We start from the raw sequence: 26,387 nt of genomic DNA, 5'->3' as shown, positions 1-26,387 counted from the left end.
AGTACCTTGACTCTTGAGTATTCGTCGTGTCCGAACTAGAAGTGGCCTGCCGTATATACACGAAGATTTTGTTTCGAGTGCAGGTCTGTCGTCATGAATGTTTCATTTCGTATTTAACCCCTACCAATGATATCAAAACCGTAGAGGTATTTTTACTGTTACGCTCAGACCGCGACACGTTTGAAATGTTATGGGGACGCTTTGCAAAGGTCATTTCCAAGTAGCATATGTTTATTTTTCAAATGACTATGGCAGTCTATTGTAATCATGTACCTTATTTTACAAACAAAGACACACCTCTGTCCCTGGACATGAAAAACACAATGTTGACTATATATAGACCTGTAGTAATTCCAATAATTTAACCCTCGAAATCAATTCTACAAGGTTGAACAAGGTTGAAAGAGGCATCTCATACCAGAAAACATTGATCTTATTGATTACACGGCAAACACGCTTGACCAGTCATAGCGTTCCATACTTCATCTGAGTAACCCAAATTGACAAAGATAAACCATACCGTATTAAACAATGTTTGCATGAAAAATCGATCCTTGATGTGACGTAATGACCATCTATTGTTTATGGATTAATATCGGGGCACGGGAGTTTTCCGATAAGGTTACATTGCGTCGCCTATTGTCATGGGCGTGAAGTCAAAATAAAAAAAAAATCACATTCGTCGGAAAAAGCACTACCTTTTTGTGGAGAGACCATAGACAAAGGTAAAATGATTTATAAACAAAGGATACGGAAACCTGCAAGATCTTGTAAGGTTACCAGTCGCATGACCCGTATATTACGAGGTCATCATGTCAGATTAAAAACAATGCTGTATCACCCATGGCTGTAGAAGCGGGACTCCATGTTTCACCCTTGAACTGCCAAAAACGTGTGTTATAATGCAAACACACACATAGTCCCCGACAAACAAACAATTCGACATAGATTGATCACCATTGAGATAAGCTAGCAGTACCTATACCAGGGCTCGAAAATTTTTTTTAAAATTCACTTGCCATAGGGCAAGTGAATTTTCAATTTCACTTGTCTGGAAGAAAATTCACTTGCCCTGAATTTCAGATGATTTAAGGAGTAAATGTGTATGGTTTTATTCATGTCATTGTAAAGAAACAGTAGCTGTAACTTACTGATAAATTTGTATCCTTAGTCTGTGTATCAAAAATAATATCTTATGTAATGTACATGCACAGTGTTTCAGCCAGCTTTTGCTAGCATGGGGACACAGTGACCCTAGTAGGTCTTAATGGGGACAAATTAAATTTGGGGGACATGTAATATATTTCAATAAAACAACAACGGTACATTGTCATTGTGTGTCATCATGACCTGGTACCTTGTGTTAAATAGGCAAGTCAGGTAGGTGCACCAAGGGTAAGTATATAATAGGCCACCGGTGTTGTGTCAAATTGTGCCCATGTAAAACTTTCAGTATCATTTAGTTTTCTGCTACCACGTGGTATGTGCATAAACTGCAGGGTTCCCCTAAGTCACCAAAATGATTAGCCAACTCATTAGTCAAATCAAAACTCTTGTAGCCACTTTGAGCAACTTTTAAACAGTTTATGATCTCAAGTGTAGCAACAGCTTTCTCGGCATTCAGGAGTTCCTAATTTTACATATCAAGATGTTTGTATGTTGTTCATGATAGTTTTTACATTAAAGAAATATTTGTTTAGTTTTTATTACATTAATTATCTGTGTTTTTATGACATTGAATGGATGGAAATACTTATTCATTTCTAGTGGTAAACTTTTGCCACAAGAAATAATTAGGTAGCAATTCTAAAAATCAGGTAGCAATGTGAAGTGTATATTACCACAGATACAGAATACTTCTGCAGCATTGAGTCAGTGTTCACAGTATGACAACTTATCATACATAAACACTACAAGCTCCTTATGTGGTTTTGTTAGCCACACAAATACAAATTTTCTATGCAGAAGAAAGCATTTGGTAGCATTGTGACAGTGTAGATACAAGTATTGTGGTGTTGTGTCATAGTTGTGATCAAGCAGGCTCAATAGCATCTTCAGCATAAGTATTTTTCTTGAGACAAAAAGGGTCAGGTCAAAATCCTTTAAAACAAGATACAAGGATATTGTTCAATTCATTTCCCAATGTTTTAAAGAGTAGTAATAGTTTTAATGATAATGATAACATTGTAGCCCAGGAACATTTTCATTTGATATTTTGATATCATCAAGAAATGTCTGGTGATGTTCACTGTTACATCATTAAACTGGAGGAATCTGCAGAAATATTCATGTGATGATTTGAAATGGATATGCTTACTGCAACTACTGTTGACAATTTCCCTTTGCCATAACTGTTAATAAAATTTAATTTAAAACTGGCAGTCAAGCTAAATGCCATTAAATTGGAAAGCAAGAAATTACCTTTCATCATAAGATTGTACCTATTAGACCTCCCTAGGTGGTTTCTTTTGCACCATAATTGTGTACTTAAGGGGTCTTCATCATGACATCACATAAGATGACCCAGATTTGACCTTTCAGAAAACCTCAAGTTTTTCTCCTTTTCCCTTGTATTCTGACTCTGTTTGTGAAAGTTTCCTTTAAAATAATGGTTTTTACTATCAAACTGAGTAATTGCAGGCCAAATTTTGATTCAAGCAATGTAGGTAAAACTTGGACTAAAAAGGACGTCGGTACGCGGGACTCACACAGGCAAAGCCAAGCCTCAGTGTATTCACGGTCGATCGCTATACGTCCATGTTGTATTGTAGCACGGTCCGTCCATGAGGGACTGAGGGACCCTGATTGCAATATTGAACAGCAACAATGTTTGCTTCACGTACCAGGGAATTTGTAACTTTGTAGAAAGGAGAGTAAATTGTTCAATACATTGCAACTTTGTAGGAAGGAGGGTAAATGGTTTCAACACCTTACAACATTTTAGTTTTCTATTGAGGAGGCATCGTGACATGACTTCATGAGAAGAAAAAAAACAAAAAAGCGTGCAAAGACGTCAATATTTTGCCATTTTGTAACCAAGCAGAACAGAGCTATTTTATCAGCCGGCCATATCGAAAGCGGTACACTCAAAGAACTAGAGAGGGTGGCAGCGCGTACGTACAGTCATGCAGTGGCCTCATCGAAATTCACTTGTCCGTCGGGCTGGGAGAATGTTGTTTTCACTTGCCCGGACTCAAAATTCACTTGTCACGGGCGTCGGGCGGCGAGAATTTTCGAGCCCTGCCCATACGTAGAATCATGGAGGTAGCACACAGAGCATGGAAGTTCAGAGCGCTACCTCCATGCTCCGTGGTAGAATTGAGAGATTTGTATTCCTCCCTGTCAAACAAGTATTTTAATGGTTAAAAATACACGTTGCTGTACCTTCGAGAAAAATGACAAAGAGAGCCCCACGTTCTCACATGACGTTGCTAACCATAGACCCTCGAGAAAAAAGTTTTTCTTGAGGGTCTATAAATCTGAGTCATTGTGAGAAAAGCAAATATCAACATTCATGTATAGGCGAAATCGCAGTTGCAGATTACTGAACAACCTTTCGGCACAGTGATATGTGTGTCGGGGGGGAGGGGGGGGGGTAGTTAACTGTGTTTTCCACAAGCTACCTAGCTTTAGTGGCTGATCTGAATCAATAATGTCGTGGACGTGCATCTGTGACCTTGCAAAGCTGGCCTTAGTAGCTTTGAGTGATTTTTCTCCATTTGCCAATTCTAACGCAGAATTTAAACAAAACAGCAGTGCCTCCGTTGATTCTACACACGCAGCGTTGAACGTGAAGGCCAGAAAAAAATCCATCAAAATAGGGACGCTGCCAGCTTCAACAAAATTTCGATCATCAAAAAATTGGGTACACATTTTCAACGGGTTTCTCTTCAAGTGTGAAAATTGTCAATTCTATGTCCTTAGAACCATAGACCCCGCTCAAGGGTCTATGTTAGAACCACGAAGTCAAGTCTACAGCATATCTTGTGTACATAACATTGAGTGGGACATACGTACAGCCTAATGACACGACAACTTTAAAATTATGTTTTTATTTCTGTCTAGCAGTTGACTGTGGAACGGACCACCTTCTACAAGCAAGTAGAAGCCCAACGATGAGAACGACGAGACAAGTAAGTCCACATCTAATTCCTCGTTTCTCACATTTTTACACGGAGAGATTGTTGCCCTCAATGACGAGGCTCCTTTGCGTCCATGGACTTCCGCCATTTTGTAAGCGTACAGGACTTCTCGCTAGTACCACTATTCTCTTCCCGAATGTAACCTAAATAGCGTCTTCATCGGACAAGCTAGGCTGGAAAGAAACGTACAACAGGAACGAAAGAGTGGTAAAAAATCTTCGTTGTAATCCTTATCGTGTACACGTTGTGACGGTGACATTGGCGCCATTTTACAGATCTTGCAAACTCTGGACTACACGAAAGAAGTGCAAGCAAAACAGGAACTGTTGAGTTTTGTCAAAGAAGTGACAGTGATGTTGGATTTGACAGAGGATGGGGCCCTTGAAGAACTCCTAGACCCTTTATTGAAAGAACTCATTGCCCACGAACATGCAGTGAGCCTAGAACAAGCCAGGCGAGCCATCTTCACCGACGGATGCCGTAAGTCAAATATCAGTTATATTGTACTCCCTCCCGTTTCTAAGAATAGCCGACTTTAGCTTTTATCGATATATCAAAAGTGATTGCAACGATTTCTTCCGTTTTTTTCTGAGTCTACGCGATAACGTTAAATTTCTATGATTCCATGCAGTAGCATTGAAATATATCTTGCGAGCATCATCTAGTTTTCAAGTGACAGACGACAAAATGTTGCTTCTCGGAAACGCGGGAATCATGATTGAATAAATATTCAAAGTGACGATTAAAACAAATTGATTCTTCGTCACAAGGGAGACCCTTGACCATTGGAGCGTTCAAGTGAAATAGCAAGTAAGCCTGAGAAAGAGAGATTTCTTGTCTCCTGTAATAGATTTTCGTACTCCCGATGGGAGTCTTGCACAACATTTCTAATTATCTCACCTGTTTTATTTTTGCAGCATACTTTCCCAGCAGCAGTGTACAGTCATTCAACAGTTTCGAGGACAGCGGTAGGCAATACGTTTTCGACGAGAGCTGGCTAGCGCTTGGGTAAAGAACGCCCGTTAATACCTCATTTTTCTTATTTGGTCAAATGTCATCACATCCGATTCGATATACTAGTGTATATATATATTATATATATATATATATATATATATATATATATATATGTGTGTGTGTGTGTGTGTGTGTGTGTGTGTGTGTGTGTGGTGTGTGTGTGTGTCTATCTTTGTGTACGTATGTATGTATCTGTGTGTTACATACATTTTTTCAACGCCGCTAAAATCAGTCAACAGATAGATTACATTCATTCTAAGTTGTCCAGACATATTGCCCGTGTTGTGTAAAGGGATGACGGGGATGAATTTTTAGACGGCCCTATTTTCTGTTAATAAGGACGCGATGATGTAGAAAATAGCACAAATTAGGGTCAAGTTAAAAAAATCTGTCACAAACATCTAACATAAAATTGTGCTGGAAATGTTAGATCCAAATTCGTTTCGTAGCCTGAAGATTCGAAGGAAATAGATACAATCACGGTTTGTAGAGGGATCGTGATGTAATCAGAAGACCGTAGTTGATGATGACCTCGCCAAACACATTTATGGATTATTTGCATACAATTGACAGATGATGTCACAAAATGCAGTATGACGGTTTACTACCAGCAGATGAACATATGCATACATATGCATTTTAATCGTAGTCCTTTGGTAGTTACAATATATATATATATATATATATATATATATATATATATATATATATATATATATATATATATATATATATATATATTTATATAAAGAAATTGCGTGTTGAATGTAACATATCTCCGAAAATTATGGTTGGTAGGTTAGAGGAATTGTTTGTTTTATATTTGTTGCCGACACCCAAAACAGGTCAAATTTAGAGAAATTACTTGAAATGTTATGAAAATGCAAGAAAAAAAACGTCCAACGTAGAGTCTTGGGGTGTTTTAAGGATAAGTCGGGTTCACTTACCGATAACACATATTTTATTATTTTGTCTTATCCCTATGACGTCACGTCAATTTTTTTTTCATTTTAAAGTTATGTGCACACGTCACACGAATGAAAAGTATTATAAAAGTGAATGGTATATGCTACCTGTCACTATCGTGGCTGAAATATCTTTTCTTAATTGGACGGATATGCGTACTTACACCGCCACGATCCAACCAGTCATATAATGCCTAGGTCATGACCTCCTTGCGGACACTCTGGTTGTAGGTTGGCTGCAGTATTCCTTGAACAAATACACTGCTCTGCCGATAGAGTTATAAACCAGCATTTGTTCGACAAATTCATTTTAACCGTTTGAGCGCCAAAGTCAATTTTTGTCGGTTTTATAAAATATACCCCAGTCAATTTGTTTCTGATTTTTTGCCAAAATTTTGACGAAAAACTGTAACCAATCAAATTTCATAGCCATTTGGTCCAAAATTATCAAAAGAATTACAAAAAAAATGATGAAATGTTGCACTAAAATTGTGGTTGGAAAAATTACGGCACTCAGAGGGTCAAAGCTCCAATCGCGCAGAACTAACTTTTTTATTGGAAGTTTGTCATTTCAACCGGCATATCAAGAAAACCCCAAAGTATCTTGTCGGGGCCGCTTCTCGCGACTGTAGAGTTCACACCGCTGTATAGTACAAGTCAGAAGGAATCAATAAGAGCGCTGAGCTGGGAAGTGTTTCGCCACTGTTCATTCCCTCGGACCTGAGAAAAAATTAGACGAATTCTCACGTGTTTCCAGTGTTTTGAGAAAAACGTGAACGAAAATGACGGTTCACCCCCACCGCCTGCTATAATGTCACAGTCAGTTACATCTTAATTTAATTTAATGAAAGTTACTGACCATCACAAATTTCAACAAAAGGAATTAAATTTTGTTTGTTTCATCGTTTATTGGTAGTTTATTATGACTTAATGAATATTTTGTTTGCGGACATTATCCTAATCTCTCAGATAACGTATTACGTCAACCCGCAACCTTCTTTCAGAAAGCCTAACCGAGATTTAATTGGAACCGCTATAGCCCAGCAACTGTTAACCTACAGTCTATTGTTAACAATCTATTCCGAAGAACCATAGTCCCTGAACCTTCAGGGTCTATGGACTGACCGATGACCTGATTAGTCCGCACGTGTGCTGCTTAGCAAGGCATAAATTTCTCACCGCGAACAGTTTCTAAATATTGACTTATGTCTAAATATAGACTTTATCGTTTGTTATGTTCAACCTATAGTGCTGGTATACAGAGCCTACGGCACCGCCGTGTCGGTGTAGCTCGCCTAAAAACGCCTGTGAACATGGGTCTCCACAGAACGAGCGTTCGCTACATATTCCTCGTGATTGCTCCGAATGCAGAAGTAAGTATCTGTTTACTTTCAGTCTCTCTCACTTCTTCCTTGGAGCAATATTTTGGCCCACAGACTTTCCTTTGCAGTTGATTCAGCAAGAGATAGGCCGAGTGAGATGAGAAAAATTGAATTTATTTACGCAATGTTCTCCATCAAACTGTGGATAGCAAAATGTAAAAAATCTTTTTTTTGAAAGAAATTGCACTGAATCGTAGGAACGGCGTACTTCTATTTAATGCGTGGCATTCAGAAACAACCAGTTCTCTTCTTATGCCCGACGTCATATACCTACACCTATTGTGTGTCATTTATAGTTTCTTGAAATTTCTTTCGAACACTTTAGAGGGGACTGAAGAGCGCCCGCGCTACTGCTCACCTGTCGGGCTCTCTCTTCGCTAATGCCGAATTCCGAAATGAACTACATGATATCGCAGACGTTGGCACCTTCAAGCAGGTATGTGCCTTTAGTAATAATGGTCTGTAAGAAGCATTTTGAACATGATTTAAGTGCGGTTTATGTTATGTCAAGAGCAATGAATATGTCTGCCTTGTTTAATTTTCTTCTCGCACCGATGTTAACAGTCATGCTTTTGCGGATATTTTTGCGCACGGGTATTGGCACGGGTATTCGTTACAACTAGAAACATTAACACATTTTCCGCTGTACCATAGTTTCTCCCGCTTGACCTGTTTAGACTAGAAATAGCCGTACCCAATATCTTCCGCCTAACCCTGATAGAAAGCAGTTAAAAAAGTTGTTGTTCAACTCTCGTAGGCGCTGATCAAACGAGCACAAGTTGTGACGTCCGAGATACTTGACAAGGGAGACGCCAGTCATCACCACGTGCCTGGTTTGGATGATGTAAGTGAAAATAGTGAAACTGTTTCACCAGTATTATGCAAAAGTTCAACGCAATGTCATCAACAGATTCGAATGCCTATCCTAAAATGCTCTATCTTTTCGCTTTGTTGAAGTTTTCTTCGCTTATCAGTCTGCACAGGTTGACCTGTCTGTGTCTCAGTCTGTCTCCCTGGTACAGTGTTCACTTGGGTCTATAAAGTCTCTTTCAGTGTGTCCGTCTTGGCTTTGTTTGTCTGGTTATTCCTGTCCTTGTGTTCCTAGCTGCATCCTGTCTTCCCCTCCTTTTCTCCTTCTTTCCCCCCTCCTGTCTCTGTCTGTCTATCTGTCTGCCTGTCTGTCTCTCCGTCTGTCTGTCTGTCTGTCTCTGTGTGTCTGTCTGTCTGTCTGTCTGTCTGTCTGTCTGTCTGTCTGTCTGTCTGTCTGTCTGTCTGTCTGTCTGTCTCTCTCTCTCTCTCTGTCTGTCTCTCTCTCTCTCTCTCTCTCTCTCTCTCTCTCTCTCTCTCTCTCTCTCTCTCTCTCTCTCCCTTAGTGCAAAGTTTCGTGCGTATCTTCTTGTACTGGAAGTTTACGTAAACACCATTAAGGTATGTAATTTTGTATATTTTCGAATGCACCAGGTAAAATTTTGTCGTCTTGGTAGCGGTATCTACAAAGATCTGAAGCGAAGACTTCCGTACTATTGGAGCGACTACAAAGACGGTAGGTAATTCAAAAGACCCACGATTCCAGTCGGCTGCAGGCGCATGATGGTTTTTCCTACAAAGGACTGCTAGTATTTCTTCCCGAAAATATCAGTTTGATGAACCCGCTTTCCTGTTTGTTTCCTAGCCACTTTGTCCTTTCAAATTCAACGCCCATCCTGTGTGAATGGGCGACCGAACGCCTCGTGACAAGCATGGCATACTACTTGGGTGTGTGATCCCGTCATCGTCATGGCAAATGATTGGTTTACAGTCGGCTATTCCGTCCCCCTCCCCCGATTTTCCCACTACAGCCTTGTCCCTCAATAGTGTCAGTAGTCCCTGATAGCACAGGGCGCATGCTATCAAGCAACAACTAAATAATATCTATGCTCCTAGTTACTGTTGCCTAATGGTAAAGCAGCACATAGACGTACATACTCCTGCCCAACATTTGTATGTGCACAAAATAATCATTGATTATGCCATATACCTTACCGTTTTAATTGTAACATTTGGTATTTATGATGTAAAGCTCTATGCTACTGCAACGTATTATCTTATGAGATATTGTTAATATACAGTTTAACAAACGTAATCACAGAGCCGGCACTGACTTTGGATACAATAGAGACCTGACCCAGATTAAGACAGACAGACAGACAGACAGACAGTCAGTCAGACAGACAGACAGACAGACAGACAGTCAGTCAGACAGACAGACAGGAAGAATTGGCGTTACTTAGAGTGATATCCCAAAAAGAAATTGTAACCATAATTTTAATGTTTTTTGATTTTGATCTTCTGCTTGTTTTGGTCAAAGTGATAAGTGTAGGGGAGGTCTGTTTTTTCTTTGAATAGCACAAAGCAGAGGATACTCTTGCACCCAGCTTTACGCTGAAATTGTCGCTGATGAAGCATAAAAATTGCACCTTGCTAACTTTATCTTCTCTTGGTGGAGCAACTATACTAACAGTCTTTTTGTTCTTGCCTGTCGCAACGGGGGCTATCGCTTTCCCATCATGCATTGCACCACAGGAATAACCGCTGAAAATGGTAAGTTTGAGATGAGCCTAGTAGTCGCTTGAAGCTTTGCAATTTCTCTGTAAAGATCACGAACTTGTCGGAGAACAAATGACACATCATTTGAACATTATTAATAGGACTAAGCAGAGCCTATGTGTTATCCGTCTACCAATCAGACTCTTTGGTAACTTTCATCCAATGACTGTGGACTATAATCTCCCGCCAAAAAAAATGTTTATCCTTTGGTGTTCTATTACATTCGGTGCATGCGCTTTGGCGCCTTTATATGTAATTGCTACAGTTGTGTTCCGGTTGGCGCCTTTTCTATCTCACGGCGTGTTCAGTAATAAAGCTTGTGTTCTCAGCATGAACTGGTGTCGTTCGCAGTTCTGTATATAAGTCAGACAAGAACCTTGATCATAAAACCCCATCACGACATTTTTTGGTGCCGAGACCAGGATAAGGATGTCTGACGAGGAGCAGCAACCAACTCAAGCCGAGCAACTGGCAACGAAATTGGCCAAGTTGAAACTCAAGCGCAGGGGACAACGTGCCCAAATGACGAGGCTGTTCAACCGTGCAGAACAACTCACATCAACGTTCGCTGCAGCTGAGAACAAGACTGAAGCTCACAGGATACTCAGAGCATTGAACACTCAACTAACTCAGAAATACGAATCTTTAACCAAGATCGAAGAAGATATCTTAGATAATACGGATGAAGCAAGCTACGATGCTGCGAGCCAAGAATCCGGCGACTACATGTCCGAGATATTCGAGAGAAACGACAAGATCACTGATTTCATCAAAAACAACAAACCGAACAATGCGACTGGCCCATCGGCGAACTCCGACACCGCTACTCAAGACACATCGAAGAAAACGGTCGCATTACCGAAACTACAGCTGAAACTTTCTCAGGAAACGTACTCGAGTGGGTGAGTTTCTACGACACTTTCAAATCGTCCATCCATAATGATAAGAACCTCGAGAACATTCAAAAGTTCACATACTTACGCAGCGTTTTAACTGATGAAGCTGCCCGTACGATTAGCGGTCTCGCCTGACAAACTCCAACTACGACCATGCTTTAGAGCTACTCATCGAACGCTACGGACAGAATCATTTGATCATCGATGCGCACATGACTGCACTGTGGCAGATTCCTCAACCTACGAGTGACATTAACAGTCTGAGATTGTTTTATGACACATTAGAAAGTCATATTCGCGGTTTACAATCACTTGGCAAGAAGAGAACGCTTATGGAGAACTTCTCATTCCCATGATTCGAGATAAACTACCTAACAATATTCGGAAACAAATCGCAAGAGATCACGGAAACAAGGCTTGGACTTTACCAGAGTTGCGCAAAGCCATCCTACGGGAAATCGACGCCATTCAAGCCGGAGTTCCACTCGATGAGTTATCGGTTGCGGACACAGCAACACAGCCTAATATGACCGCTTCATTTCATACTAAGGCCGCATCTACGCGCACAACAAAGCCTTTGAGAATCAAAACATGCGTGTTTTGTAAGGGAAATCACTACTCAAGTGATTGCCAAGTTGTCACCGACCCGAAACGTCGCTTAGACATTGTCAAACGCGATCGTCTCTGTTACAATTGCCTTGGAAAGCATCGCGTGAGCGATTGCAAGTCTCGTTACACTTGCAAGATCTGCAAGCGTAAACATCACTCTACCCTTCATCATGACACCAAATCAGCTACAACGTCTGAGAAAAAGGGAACTTCTGAAGTTCATGTGGCATTGGCGAAGACAGACGACACAAAGGGGAAATCTACACCCAACGGATCGGTTCTCCTCAAGACGGCAGTCATTCCTATGTCGGTCGGCGATAGGAAACCTATCAACGCTACCGTGCTGTTTGACGATGGGTCCAACAGAACTTTTATCACGCAGCGATTTGCTGACAAACTCAACTTGAAATCGGACACTCATGAGAACGTGAGCCTGTCAACATTCGGGACAATTCGAAACAAATTCATTCCATGAAAAGTGCAATGGTAACTTTGCACGAACAGAATGGGCATACCAGTACTGTCAACGCCCTGATAATTCCCGAGATTTCGTCCAACCTATTCAACCACGTGTCAGCAGAAATACTCAACTCAGACCATCTACGGGGATTAAAGCTTGCCCACCCAGTTTCCAATGTTAAAACTATGGAATTGATGTACTCATCGGAGCTGATCAATATTGGAACTTTGTTGGAAACCATATCGTGCGCGGGGCAGGTCCAACTGCAATATCATCTAAGTTCGGCTACTTGTTGTCCGGTCCTACTGGAAAGCGTGGGAAATTGGACTCTGACATTAATATTCATCACGTGAACGTAGAAACACACACCGACGATGACATACGAAACTGGTGGAATTTAGAGCTCATCGGAGTGAAGGCAGACTCGCAAAATGATGAAAATACCGACTTCGAAACATATCGGGACACTCATCTACGTGTTGAAAATGGTAAATACATTGCCCGTTTACCATGGAAAACTGATCATCCGCCACTGCCTTCAAACTATGCGGCAACTGAAAATCGCACGCGCGCTATGGTTCGCCGTTTGACCCCTGACTTAACGAAGAGATATGACGACATCATCACCGATCAACTGCGCCGAGACTTCGTCGAGAAGATTCAAGATGACAACAAAACTGAAGGACATTATTTGCCGCATCGAGCTGTCAAGAAGGACTCAGTTACCACTCCAATCCGTATTGTATACGACTGCAGTAGCAAACAAAATGCTGACTCGGCAAGTCTAAACGACTGTCTTCAAACTGGGCCGTCATTAATCAATGATTTACCTGCCATTTTGCTACGATTTCGCGCTAACCGAGTCGCTTTCGTCAGTGACATTGAAAAGGCATTCTTAAACATACGTCTAGAGGAAGACGAGCGTCAATACACCAAATTTCTTTGGTTATCGGACATTCGTGATCCCGAAAGTCCATTTGATGTTTATCAATTCAAGTCTGTTCTGTTTGGGGCGGCTTGTTCCCCATTCATGCTCAACGCTGTAATCAAGACCCACTTGGAAAGTAATGCCTCCATACCGACTGCTGATGACCTCAAACATAATATTTATGTTGACAATGTGATACATGTAGACGGTGCCAAGTCTGATGAAAAGGCCGTGTCATATTACAACGACGCAAACCACCTCATGCAGTCGTGTGGGTTCAAGCTGCGCTCATGGACGTCCAACAGTGAACGACTATGTGAACTCGCAAAACAGGATGATATCTACGAACCCTCCCATGATGTACCAGTACTCGGCCTGCGTTGGGAACCAGATAGCGACACGATGACCTACTCAGAAAATAATAGCGAGCCTATTCCAAATGAATTGATAACGAAACGAGATGTTCTCAGTTCCTCCGCTACACTGTACGACCCACTGGGCTTCGTAGCTCCAGTTCACATCAGAGCTAAACTCTTTGTACAGTCACTATGGAAACGCGGGCTCCCTTGGGACGAACCGCTCGACGCTGAATTGAACTCTCAATGGATACAGATCGCAGCGGACTTGAATGCTACACGCAAGACGACAATAAACCGCCAATACTTCTCAGGGAATAAAGATAACGACGACTGCGAAGTTCATGTTTTCGCTGACGCCAGCACTACCGCCTACGGAGCTGTAGTTTATCTCCGCAGTTCAAGTGAAACTTCTATCGTTATGGCCAAGGCACGCGTCGCTCCAACGTCCGATTTGTCACTGCCTCGGTTAGAACTGATGGCCGCCCTGATTGGCACTCGACTCAGCAAATTTGTAATAAACGCTCTCTCCGGCAAGATAAACATTACACAGCGGTATCTCTGGTCGGACAGTCAAATTGCGTTGTATTGGATCAACAGTGTCAAGAAGCTGCCGATCTTCGTAAGCAATCGCGTCAGAGAGATCAATGGTTTTCGTCACATCTACAAATATTGCCCCTCCGCTGACAACCCAGCTGATTTGTTAACTCGAGGCATTACTTCTGATCAACTAGCCAATTCTACTCTATGGTGGAACGGCCCTACTTGGTTGAAAGAAAATGGAGACTGGCCAATCTGTGAACTGTTTGATAGCGCAGTGCACCATATCGCTACAACGGACGACTTCATGATCGAGCCTCACACACAAATCGATGCTGAGGTTGCCAATAAAATGCAACACGTTGAGGATCTTTCTCGCCGATCCACTGAGAACATCGGCTCATCAAATACGGAAATCGACCCCGCAATTGACGTTGGCATACAATACGCGGTGGACATTACTCGTTTCAGCTCGTTAGACAAACTATTCCGCGTTACTTCGTATGTATTTCGTTTCAAATCTCGACTGCAGCGAAAGAGAGACACGCCATCAGGAGCAGTCTCACCGGACGAGATACGACATGCTGAACAAATCTGGATTAAAGACGTACAATCTGAGATATATACAGACACTATTCATTCCATGAGGATGAATGTGAAGAGGTTCGGACCGTTGGTTCAACAACTCAACCTATTTCTCGATAACGAGGGCACACTTCGATGTGGCAGCCGTGTACACAATGCAGCATTGGACTATGTCACGAAATTTCCAGCGTTGCTGCCTCCTCACCATGATTCACTAAACTGGTCGTTCTGAAAGCACACGAACGCGTATTCCATGGAGGAGTCCAGTCGACTGTAACACAAATTCGTCAACAGTACTGGATACCGAAAATACGACGTATCGTTAGCAAGATTCTTCACAACTGTGTTACCTGTCTGAAAGTTGAAGGAAAGCCGTACACTAACCCAGTCCAAGCTCCGCTGCCTGCATATCGCGTGAACATCACCCCTCCATTCAGTGTGACGGGGGTCGACTTCACGGGGGCTCTCCTCACCAAAGCTATTGATGGTAAACAAAACAAGGCATACGTGTGCCTGTTTACCTGTGCGGTTACACGGGCCATACACTTGGAATTGGTACCGGATTTGACGACTAAAACATTTCTACTCGCGTTTCGCCGTTTTGCTGCAAGACGATCCCTGCCTAGCCGAATGTTATCCGACAACGCCTCGACGTACATCTCTGGAGCCGAGGAGATACGCTCCTTGCTCGACACGCCTGATTTCGAGATTATCTCTCATCTCAGCGAGTGAAATGGACTTTCATACCCAAACGTGCGCCGTGGTTTGGCGGCTTTTGGGAGCGGCTCATAAGTCTCACGAAGAATGCGATTAAAAAGGTTCTCGGTCGATCATTCATCACGTATGATGAGCTTGCTACCGTCGTCACCGAAATTGAGACTGTATTAAATGATCGCCCACTCACCTTCGTTTCATCCAGTGCGGATGATGACGTTAGCCTGACCCCAAATCACCTGTTACATGGTAGAAGCTTGACCTCACTACCATACATCACAGTCTCCGATGAAGAAATCGAAGACCCGACTTTTGGAAACCACAATGATGTTAACAGACGTTACGCACATTTGTCAAATCTCCAACAACAGTTCTGGAAGCGGTGGTCAACCGAGTATTTGACAGCTTTGAGAGAACGTCACTCCGGTTCCGGAAACAAGCACAATGTAATTAAAGTGGGAGATGTGGTACTGATCCATAGTGATATCGATCGTAGGATGAAATGGCAGCTCGGGACTGTGAAGAGACTTGTTTATGGACGTGACAAGTTGGTGCGATCAGCTGAAATCTCCACCGCCAGGGGACACACCAACCGCCCTATACACAAGTATACCCCCTTGAGGTAGCCTCTCAAGAATTATCATCATCTGAAGACAAAGATGTGAACGAGCGGGAAGACATCCATCGGCAAGAAATTTCAGCTGAGAAAACCAATGACCCGCCCGAGTCGGGAGACCGTCCAGAGATGCAGCCATTGCAGCCAGGATGAGAATATCCGAACTTTCATAAATTGTTGTAACTGTTGAGTCAATTAACTCTTTGAAATTTCTAAGTTTTTTGTTCAAACGAATCATTTATTGATAATTCATATTGAAAGTGTTCAAGATTATCTTTCGTCGCCGGGAGAATGTCGGAGAACAATGACACATCATTTGAACATTATTAATAGGACTAAGCAGAGCCTATGTGTTATCCGTCTACCAATCAGACTCTTTGGTAACTTTCATCCAATGACTGTGGACTATAATCTCCCGCCAAAAAAATGTTTATCCTTTGGTGTTCTATTACATTCGGTGCATGCGCTTTGGCGCCTTTACATGTAATTGCTACAGTTGTGTTCCGGTTGGCGCCTTTTCTATCTCACGGCGTGTTCAGTAATAAAGCTTGTGTTCTCAGCATGAACTGGTGTCGTTCGCAGTTCTGTATATAAGTCAGACAAGAACCTTGATCATAAAACCCCATCACGACAGAACTCTCCGTTGAGAACTGCTTTTTCTAACGACCCAGCACCGAGTCAACTCGGATATTTGTGATATCCTAGTTTGCACGTCCTTATGAAGCTTACACTGATGAGATCACGCATCTCGTAATGCATTTATCCTCTCCTCTCGCGCCTTGAAATGCGACATATGTTATCCGGCTTACACCGACATACTGGTAGCCTCATAACGAGTCTAAGTAGGGATGTTAACGTATTCAGCCAGCCAGAAGATTGCACTTCCAATACCATAAAAGCCACTTTTCACAATGAGAATCGCTCATATACCTGTATGATAGACACCAAGACCTGTTTTCTACCAATATTGTCCTGCCGTTTTTATGACTGCCAATAAAAGTATTGTATCGGACATAAAAAGATAAATTTTGTAATTTGATGACCTCTTACTATCGGTCCTATTTTATTGTTTGCTGGTAAAATACTTCATTTGGAAGCCATTTCTTTGTGAACATAACACACAAAACTCGCAGATTTACAAACCAGCCAGTTTCCTCCTGCGTCATCGAGCCTTACGCGTTTACTATAATTTTCCGTAAATTATATAGGTCCTCGGAGACCTCTGTCACCTTGAAAAATACGACGTCCCCAGGCGTTACATCGTCCCTTTGTGAAAATCAAATAAGGCTTTGTTACGGGATGTCTGTTTAATTTATTGAGAAGCGATGAAAGATTATAGCATTGTATGGGTTACGACCAGATGGTCATATGCCGGTAATGACACTTTGTGGCCTGGTTGATTTTCATAACATGAACAAAATGTGTGATTTAACATATGAATAGTCTGTCTCAACCCCGCCCCGGATTTTGCACGTAATGACACGCGAGTTATTGATCATACCAGTATGTTTCGTATGTATTTAGCCGATATTAATTTCATTCCTCGCTATTTTCTCGTTGCGGGCGCTCTCATAATAGGTAAAGTTCTTCAGAACAATAAGAGCATCGTATTTTTAGGCTTTTGGTGGCTTGTTACTTTTCAAAAGGCGCTGATAATAAATCGATTACATGTATTGAAAACAATACCATGGATATGTGAGCAATTTCGACACTCTTCAAGGATCTAGTGTGAAGCCATTAATGCAGATTTTGTCCAATTTCGATAGGTCTGGTTGGAGGTTGTGAAACTTTACGAAGATTAGCATCGGCCGTCCTGTTTCTTTACTTCACCTGTTTTTTCTACACACTTGCCCTTGGAGATCTGTACTACATCGACACACACGGCTATATGGGTAAGCTGTAAGCACACCGCTGTGAGATTCACCTGTTTGCATGTCAATGTTGACTGACTGGACAAGACATCAGTAATACAGTCAACTCAGCATTTTTATACAATCTGTTGGTTGTTATAGACACTAGCGATTTTCCCCCTGTCTCGTTCGATGGGCCTTTCAAATATATTATCTCCTTTGCATCTGCTCTTGAATCGCCCGAAGATTCATTTCCGATGCGTTTGATCACGATTACCATCGAACTCATATCTGTAATTGGGTTGTATGAGGTACACCCTAGGTACCTCTACGTGCATGGCGGCCTGTTCAGTTTACAGTGTGTGTTCACTAACATTCACCGGATAATTTTAAAGGGAAAGAAAAAAGCTATAAATTTCTCCATTTTGCCAGGTGTCAAGGAGGCCATCGTCGGCGGGGCCATCGTCGGCGTAGCTTACAGTTTGTTCGGAGGACAACCGATGTCGATAATTCTGACGACAGCACCGCTGGCACTGTACACAAAAGGTAAAGTGTATAGATATTCGTCGTTTTCAGCGAAGACAATATTATGTATGACTTCAAAGTTGTAAATAATGCTTCTTTATTTCTGCACGGCCCTCGGCGAAATATGAAAAAAGTGTGTTATGATGATAATTTTTATTTTGTATAAAACACACACTGTTGTGGGGGAGAATCGTTTTTCTACGATGAAAATTGCGAAAATATCAAAAGTTAAAGATATTGTCTCTTTCAGAGAGCTGTGTTTTTAGTTCTCTCTCGGCGAGGCTGCGCCTAACTTTCCGTGACTCGTTGTTTTTGTTTTGTTTCAGTCATTTACAAGGTAAGCAAGAAACACCATGTAGATTTCTTGGAGATGTACTTCGCCGTGGGATGCTGGACAACGTTCTTTCTCATTTTGTACGCTCTGTTCAACGCCAGCCGTCTCATGAAGTGGGCCACCAGATCCATCGACGAGATACTGGGCTTGTTCGTTGCCATGTCTCTGCTCAAAGAATCTGTCATGGACATTCATGAAGGTATTCATAAATTATATGATAAGTTCAGTCAACTTAAAGGTATACAGTCACCTGTAATCTAAATATGCCCATATATGGTCAAAGGGGCGTTCCTTGGTATTCAAAATGCCCATGTGGGGGCGTTGTTTTTAAAAAGCGATCATCCGCTTAAAATCTGTGATTGGTAAGATTTTCTCTTTCCATGGTAACTGTGGCAAAATTGGAGCAGTTGACAGTATACCTTAATCACTTGTCAAGTTCAAAGGCTTGCGAGGGGCGGGCTGAATCCCCAGACTGCCATTCTCGCAGGCCAGAGCAATAATTTCCGCTCCGCTGACCTACGTCTTTTCGGCGTTGGGTGATAAGACTCGCCGAAGAGGGCGTGGTGTACGACGATGCCAGACTGCATGACTTCACGTTTCATTGAGTCTCTTAGTTCCCATGGTAACTGTTAATCTGATTTCCATCTGAACAGATATTTTGTGATTGATAAGTCTTCTAAGTCTTGACCTGTCCACCCCAATACTGTGTAAACAGGTCCACAATCGCCATTGATACCAAACCATGCTGGTGAAAGGGTTAAAATATCCTTGTGCATATTCAGTGACTTTGTTCGGTGAAGATTCCAAGTCTTTTGCTATCAGAAAATGAACATTAATTTATGTAAGTGTGGAATTCAATAGAATCTATGAGATTTCATATTCTGCACTGGAATTATATTACATATCATTTATCTGGTTTGTAAGCCCTAAGGTGTTGAATAAATACTTCACATTTGTGATTGCTTGTAGAATTCGACAGACATTACCGTTGTTCCACTCACGATGGCGCTCATACGGAAGCCCCACATCACCAGAACGCTACTATTGAACCACCACACGTGACAACGGGTGAAAACACCATCAACTCGTCCCTTTCGCTGACTACCGTTGGGCACGAGTTGATGACAGTGCTAGGAGGCGCCACCGAAGACCATGGAGGCGGGAGCTCGCACGATGTGGTTGACGGACACACTGTTGTCACGGAATGTAGCCCAGAGATCAGCGTTTTGTTCATAATGCTCGTGCTTATGACGACCTGGCTCGGAATAGTTTTGTATCGACTTAAAGACAGGTAAGAGTAATTCTAAAAGTTCACAAATGCCAGCATTAATGGTTGCTTTAACCCTTTCACGCCATTTCCCTCTGTAGAGGACTAACTTTACCATAGAAAACGATGGGATTGGACCACACCACGGTGGCGAAAGGGTTAATTTTACTGCAGTGCTGAAATTTTGAATACATTTTGCTGCCTATTGGGATTTCATATGAAGGATAAAATTATTCGCAAAACAATGTTACAATTATGGTCAGGCTCAACCACTTTGCCGGCTGTTTTTGATTTGTTTTCCCGTCGACACCGGTTAAGATAACTGCGAGTCTGACAGCTGAGGATTTTAGCTTCTCATATTTATAGGCATTTTAGTCACGTGACTAACATTGCTGCCTGTGGGTTACCTTGTTTCAGCACTACACGTCGTTTGCTTGGGAACGAACAGGTCAAAATCATGAGGAAATGCTCTCATAGCCCGGTGTAGACTACTAGCCTTTTTCCCACCTGTTCACTGTGTAATTCATCTCTGCGTGCATCATTTTAGACTGAAAGATACGTCGCTCTTACGAGAGGAGCGTAGAGAGCGCCCTCGTGCGACGGATCTTTCCGTGCAGCATCACATAGTCTGTGTCAAAATCGCACCTTTCCGGTAGTGAGCTGCTGATCAGCTGGACAATCCATCGATTTGACTGACCAATCTGCGGAACACCTCTAGTGAATTACGTAAAAAAGCCAACACCGGACACACCGGTATTACTACCGTACAGTGATGGCATTTCTCTACTCAGACTATTTTCAAATAGACTGAAAATTAGCCGTGAGAAAGAGGGCCTATATTTCATTGATCAAACAAAATTGTTAATTTCTACACTTTTTTCTTCAGCCCGTTTTTACCGCCAACACTACGTTACCTCCTGTCAGACCAAGCACTGGGAATAACGGTGATCTTCTTCAGTTTTGTCGGGTCTTATTGTTTCAGGGCCATAACAGGTATGTCTCTTCCGTCTTTTAAAACTAACAAGTTTTTTTTCCATTCAACTCGCTTTCCTATTGTCGTCAAAATGAAATGTTAACAGACTTGTCCGCACTATTTCGAGAAAATGAAATAGCACTTGGAAAACTGAGCAAAAGAAGTTATATTTTTGCCCTCAGTATCTTAGTAAACCTGGAAAGTTTTTCTGAGTTTTCAAGTAATACAACGCAAGACAAATTGTTACACGTGGAGATCACGAACTTTACCCAATGTCACCGCAGAGGGACAATGTGTTTGTTTACGAGCGAAAGATCCGAACAGTCGATAACTGTTATACGAAGGAACTGTTAGCAAATGCGCCATCTGACAGCAACATCCCATTACGTCACTCGAGTCGAATAACAATATGTACTGGTTATGCTGTTTATACTGATGCGTAGTCAGTCTTTGCGTTTTCACAAATGTCATACGTAAACCTTTTCCCGGTCAATAACAGTGCACGGTTGACGATATGCGGCATTGTCTTTGGTGTCTTTAACGCCTTTAATTGCAGTCCCTCAGTGGCAGTACAGGGAAGGTGTGCTCTTCCGGTTGCCTACATTTGGTTCAATGGACTACAAGTTATGGCTCGGAGCAAGCGGAATGGCCTTTCCCCTCAGCCTGCTGTTATTTCTCGAGAATAACTTGACCTCCCTGACGGTGAATGCGCCGGCTAACAAGTGAGTACACCTTGCAGTGTGTTCTCTATCCCTCACCATCTCTCATTCAAATTGAACTTCAGGTGGAAAGAAAAGCTATTTCGTCTCGGTATTTAATTTCCTGTTTTTGTAATGACACCCGCAGTAGGCATTTGAGCAAAGACAGCGAATTTCAACTTCGCAAGTGTTGAAAGAAGGCACGTGGAGTCGTCTGCTCATAAGGATATTAAAGCGTCACTGGCTGTAACTTACAGTGTTTTAAATCGGAAGTGTTAAATTTAGTCTCTTGTAAATACAGTTTCTTGTTCTGCTTTCAAAGTCATGTTGAAATCCATAATTTTAGTGTTCAGTTTGTCAAAGCTGCTTGTATGTGCGTAATGACCAATTTATTGTTGGCACTGAATTCAAGGGTTCGTGTGTCATATAAAATTTCGTATTTTACACGAAGCTGTGTGTTAGCTAGGTTAATAGGATGTGTTTTAAAGGGACAAAGTCTGCCATTTTTCATGAATTTTGTTTGATACGAGATACTACTTGTATTGTTTGACATGTTGAAAGATACTCAATGAATGGGTGACCATGCATATATTTGACCCCGGTTTTAAATTAGATACGATACATGAAACCAACGCGAGAAAGAATTAATGGTCATGACCATTACTTCATTTTCGCGATGGTTTCATTTATCTAAAACCGGGGTCAAATATATGCGTAGTCACCCATTCATTTTGTATCTTTCAACATGTCAAACAATACAAGTGGTATCTCGTATCAAACAAAATTCATGAAAAATGGCAGATTTTGTCCCTTTAAGATATTGTAAGAGTAAGAAGAGGATAATGTGAATGTTATCTAGAAAAAAGATAATTTAACTGACGAACGTTACAGCTATTGTCCATCTTGACAAACTAACTTCTTCGCAAGTGACCAACAAATTATTTCATGCACGAATCCAACACACACAGAGTGAAGAAAGGCACCGCTTATCACTGGGATTTGCTTTTCTTGGCCATACTCAACTTTTTCATGTCAATGTTTGGATTTCCAATGGTCCATGCAGCAGTGCCTCACTCACCTATGCACGTACGCATCTTGGCAGACACCGAAGAGAGAATTGACTTTGGCTACCTTCACACTATGTAAGTCAAGCGTATTGTTGTCACCAAATTTTCTTCGCCATCCCCTTTTTACACTCGCCTTTAAGGTAGAATGCGCCTCGGGGACAGATATTCAGACTCTCAAATTTTCACAATCCTTTCCTGATCTACCACTTTCGGGGGCTCATTTTAAAGCTCTTGGAGTAAGAAAACTTCACATTTGTGTTTCTCATAATTCGAAGATTTTATGTTTCCCCATCGCATTGACACAGAGATAGCGGCCATTTTGAATTTCAAATATTGGTGAATATCAAGTCAAGTGATTTGTTTCTCCAATACCAAACTTTGCATGGTTGCCCCCACCCCGATTTTTATCCTTTATTTGGTGAGAGCATGGTTGAGAGTGTCACCAAGGAAAGTTTGAGCAAAAGTTTATTTCTTTCACTTTCGAGGTGCGTACTACTTTAACGAGTTTGATATCTACCTTGCAGACATACTCATAATATTATAGCCAGTATAATAATAAATAATTTATATATTATCATACTGGCTGTACCTTTATTGCAAATCGCATATTGTTTTGAGAGTACTGATATGAACCCGTATTTCAACATGTTAAAATGCGAATCACATTTTCACTGCAACCGCAACTACTTACAGTCAGGCGTAGGCGATGTTATGTTCGTATACATAAAACAGCTGAGCGAACAGAACCCATGACACTCCGGAACGTCATGGTCAAAATCTTGTCGTTTGCTTTCAGGTCTTTGGTATTGCACTCAAGAACAAACACAGTTTTTCAGATCTAAAAACAAGCAAACGAACGGATTGAAAGTTCATATGTATTGCGACCAACATCTTTCATCGTTTAGTACGGTCCCGTGCCACGTTTCGACGTCGTCTACGCTTCTGACAAGTACGGTTCTGGTCGATAGTGCATCATGATCAATGTCTAAGTGGTGGATTCAATGTCTAAGTGGTGGATTATATCTAGTATAGCCATAAAATAACCACAATTGCAATAGAAATCCGACTTGGCCTACACCACTGAAAGTACACAACAGAGAAGGTGGACACGCTATCTGTTCCGGATTCGTACAGTGACTAAGAGAGATCATAATCATGTTCCGTGTAAGTTTCGGATATAAAATATGAGATACTCCCAAGAAAGTCAAACTTTCGTGCTGTTCGTTTAAACAAGTTCCATTAAGGAAAGCCAGTAACGAAAATATACGAGCAGACGATATGAATACTTTTGAAATGTTTTATTCGTACTGCAACAAAATGCACATTACAATGAACGGCTAACGAGTACAGTACTCATTTCAAGTTTTCCCTAATCCGTTCACGAAGCCTTTCTAAAAAAAAGGATAAAGTCGGCATGTGGACGTCTAAGGATGAGTATAATTCCTGGAGTTAAACCGATAAAACTACTATATCCACGTTGCATGTATAGATACCGTAGAGCTGCTTGCTCTGCGCACTGGCGCTAGTTCGATTTTGATCCGATTTTGGCGGGCTTCATAACTTTCATGAAGGGCTAAAATTGTTTTTTCAACACGGGGAAAACAGTCATTTTACACACTCCAGCCTATATTTTACATCTACCGTCGTACTAAAATTAAAATAAAACGTCCTTCAAATTCGCTCTGAAAGTGTACAAGAACTCCTTCCCGTGAAGGGGAATGGCCCAACGGCGGTATGATGTCAAGGAGTGATACGGTTGCCATCACTCCTCGGCAACCGACTTTCTTATGAGCACAGCGAGGAGTAAGCAAGGTCGACTTCTGTCGATTTTGTCGCTAGTTTCGGAACGTCGCTAGGAAAACAGTCGTAACCGAAGTATGCATGAATAATCAAGAAACTACATCTCGGACGTATCAACAAACTATTATAGTTTATAAATTCGAATGGAAACCGTCACACCATTTGCCGGCCAACAGCTAGTAACGTTATGTTGATTCGAGGTACATATTTGTCCCATAATGCACGCACAAGGCTACCTTTATGCAACAGTACCTTTCTTAGAATATGCAATGCGAATACTAATTCGAAAACTGTAAAAGACGGAGTCGTTAAAGTCCTTCAGCCGAGTTTTGCTCAAAAACCCTGGTTGATGGTTCGTTAACTACGCGACAAGGGCGAACACATGATAGGAAACTGGCCGCCTGCTGGTACCCGCACTTCTCATCAACGGTGGCAGATGGGTTTTATCGAAAGACAGATGAGTTTTGTAGTGATTTGACTACCAGTAACATTCTCTTTGCAGGATTGTGAAAGTCAGAGAAACGCGATTGTCGTCACTGATTGCCAGCATAGCGGTAGCAGTGTCGCTCCTGATGTTGCCAATGCCGCTCAAGTACATACCCAAGCCGGTACTGACCGGTGTGTGGGTTTATCTGGCATTGCAAACCTTCATCGGAAATCATTTCTTTCAACGTCTAACTCTTCTTTTCACTGAGAAGGTAAGTATATATTCGAATACGCTCTAACCCTCCGATATATTTTGAGCTGTGTCTTGCGACCGAGTCTCGACGTTAATCGTTTGATTCAGGAAGTACACACTCAACTTTACGCATTCTGTTGTCATTAGTAAAGATTACCAACAAAAATGCCGATTTTTAGAAATATCTCTGCCACACTTTGGTTCCATCCTAGTGTTTTGACGTCAATGCCGGACCTTTCTGAAGGGGACGTAGAAACGATTGGAGAAGCTCTCTTAATTCTGCAGGCTGTTTGTCTCAATCGATGTTGTGTCTCGTATTTGCAAACAATCTTCGCTCTCCTAAATAAAATGCGAACAAAAGAAGCATTACTATTTAAAGAGGAATTGAAAAATATTACTCTATTGTAATCTTTTCAGTGTGTTTTTACAGTGACTTCTGCCGTTTCTACATTGAGAAGTCAAGTTAAGTTATGCTCAACGGAAAGTAGACGATGAGATTAAATGATACCTTACTCAATTACTAATTTACATCAGACACTTTATTTCTAAAACTACACTAGTACCTCACAATATTGCTTGCGAGCGGCAAGTTCTCAAAGACAGAATAACAAATACCAAACCTAAATGATTCCTTAACATAACAGTCGCTTGCCTGCTTCTCTGCCGACATGAGTGCCTTATCTCTTTCCACTGGTTTATTGCCGTAATCTTATACCACGATACTAATTACACAGCGACAAAAAGACAACTGTAGTTCTTGCTGAAATGAACGTCATCGCCGGGGTAGACCGGCCGACATTGTTGAGACACTGCTCAGTAAGTGTCAAGTAGATTGGATTTTTCAATCTTTCAAATCATGACTTCTGCTTTTGCCAATTTTCATTTCTTTGACACTAAAATACCTTAAAACAGATTACCCTAATTCTTTGTATGAAAATGCCTCGACCTAACCCCCTAATTCTTTGTAAAACAGGTCCACACTTACGATTGATAACAATGGGTATTTTGCCAAACCATGGTGGTGAAAATGTTACAATCAACTGCCACTCTGTAATTTGTGCTAGAGTGAAGATAAGTGTGGACAAAAACATTTGGATAAAACTGACTTAATTTGGCAATGTTATCACGCATGGGGGTCTCTAGCTATGTACCATATCGCCAACTTTACAATTACCTAAGCTACTGATGATTAATGTGAAATACTGTCTATGTGTCCACTGTTCTGTGTGTCTCTTCTAGCAGTCAAACAGTGGTGCAACTATTCTCATGCATACTCTTCCAAGTACATTTGATTGGGATGTTTAACGTTTTGTGTTTATTATATCCAATCAAATGAGACTTTGTCTATCTGTTATTCAATGGCTCAAAATGATGAGGGTCAATTACAGATTTGTATAA

At 41.5% G+C, this 26,387-nt stretch overlaps 1 protein-coding gene across 8 annotated transcripts in view; it reads left to right on the top strand.

The window, feature by feature from the left end:
• Nucleotides 1-26,387, top strand: part of LOC139120249 (solute carrier family 4 member 11-like) — a 47,938-nt gene that overhangs the window by 18,101 nt on the left and 3,450 nt on the right. For 3 of the 8 annotated variants that reach the window (XM_070684481.1, XM_070684480.1, XM_070684482.1), the window contains exons 3-18: nucleotides 4,066-4,133; nucleotides 4,418-4,622; nucleotides 5,060-5,150; nucleotides 7,374-7,497; nucleotides 7,832-7,942; nucleotides 8,264-8,350; nucleotides 8,968-9,049; nucleotides 10,069-10,086; nucleotides 17,563-17,688; nucleotides 18,079-18,192; nucleotides 18,498-18,704; nucleotides 19,475-19,796; nucleotides 20,659-20,765; nucleotides 21,302-21,467; nucleotides 22,412-22,585; nucleotides 24,813-25,008. In XM_070684481.1, the coding sequence (XP_070540582.1) occupies nucleotides 4,066-4,133; nucleotides 4,418-4,622; nucleotides 5,060-5,150; nucleotides 7,374-7,497; nucleotides 7,832-7,942; nucleotides 8,264-8,350; nucleotides 8,968-9,049; nucleotides 10,069-10,086; nucleotides 17,563-17,688; nucleotides 18,079-18,192; nucleotides 18,498-18,704; nucleotides 19,475-19,796; nucleotides 20,659-20,765; nucleotides 21,302-21,467; nucleotides 22,412-22,585; nucleotides 24,813-25,008 (2,198 nt within the window). The remainder of the gene's footprint in view (nucleotides 1-4,065; nucleotides 4,134-4,417; nucleotides 4,623-5,059; nucleotides 5,151-7,373; nucleotides 7,498-7,831; nucleotides 7,943-8,263; nucleotides 8,351-8,967; nucleotides 9,050-10,068; nucleotides 10,087-17,562; nucleotides 17,689-18,078; nucleotides 18,193-18,497; nucleotides 18,705-19,474; nucleotides 19,797-20,658; nucleotides 20,766-21,301; nucleotides 21,468-22,411; nucleotides 22,586-24,812; nucleotides 25,009-26,387) is intronic. The other 5 variants (XM_070684486.1, XM_070684487.1, XM_070684484.1 and 2 more) reach the window with 3 other exon arrangements.

Source organism: Ptychodera flava, chromosome 20, assembly GCF_041260155.1.
Source record: "Ptychodera flava strain L36383 chromosome 20, AS_Pfla_20210202, whole genome shotgun sequence".
Lineage (NCBI taxonomy): Eukaryota > Metazoa > Hemichordata > Enteropneusta > Ptychoderidae > Ptychodera > Ptychodera flava.
The sequence above is the reverse complement of the archived record's forward strand: the minus strand, read 5'-3'. Positions and strand labels throughout refer to the sequence as shown.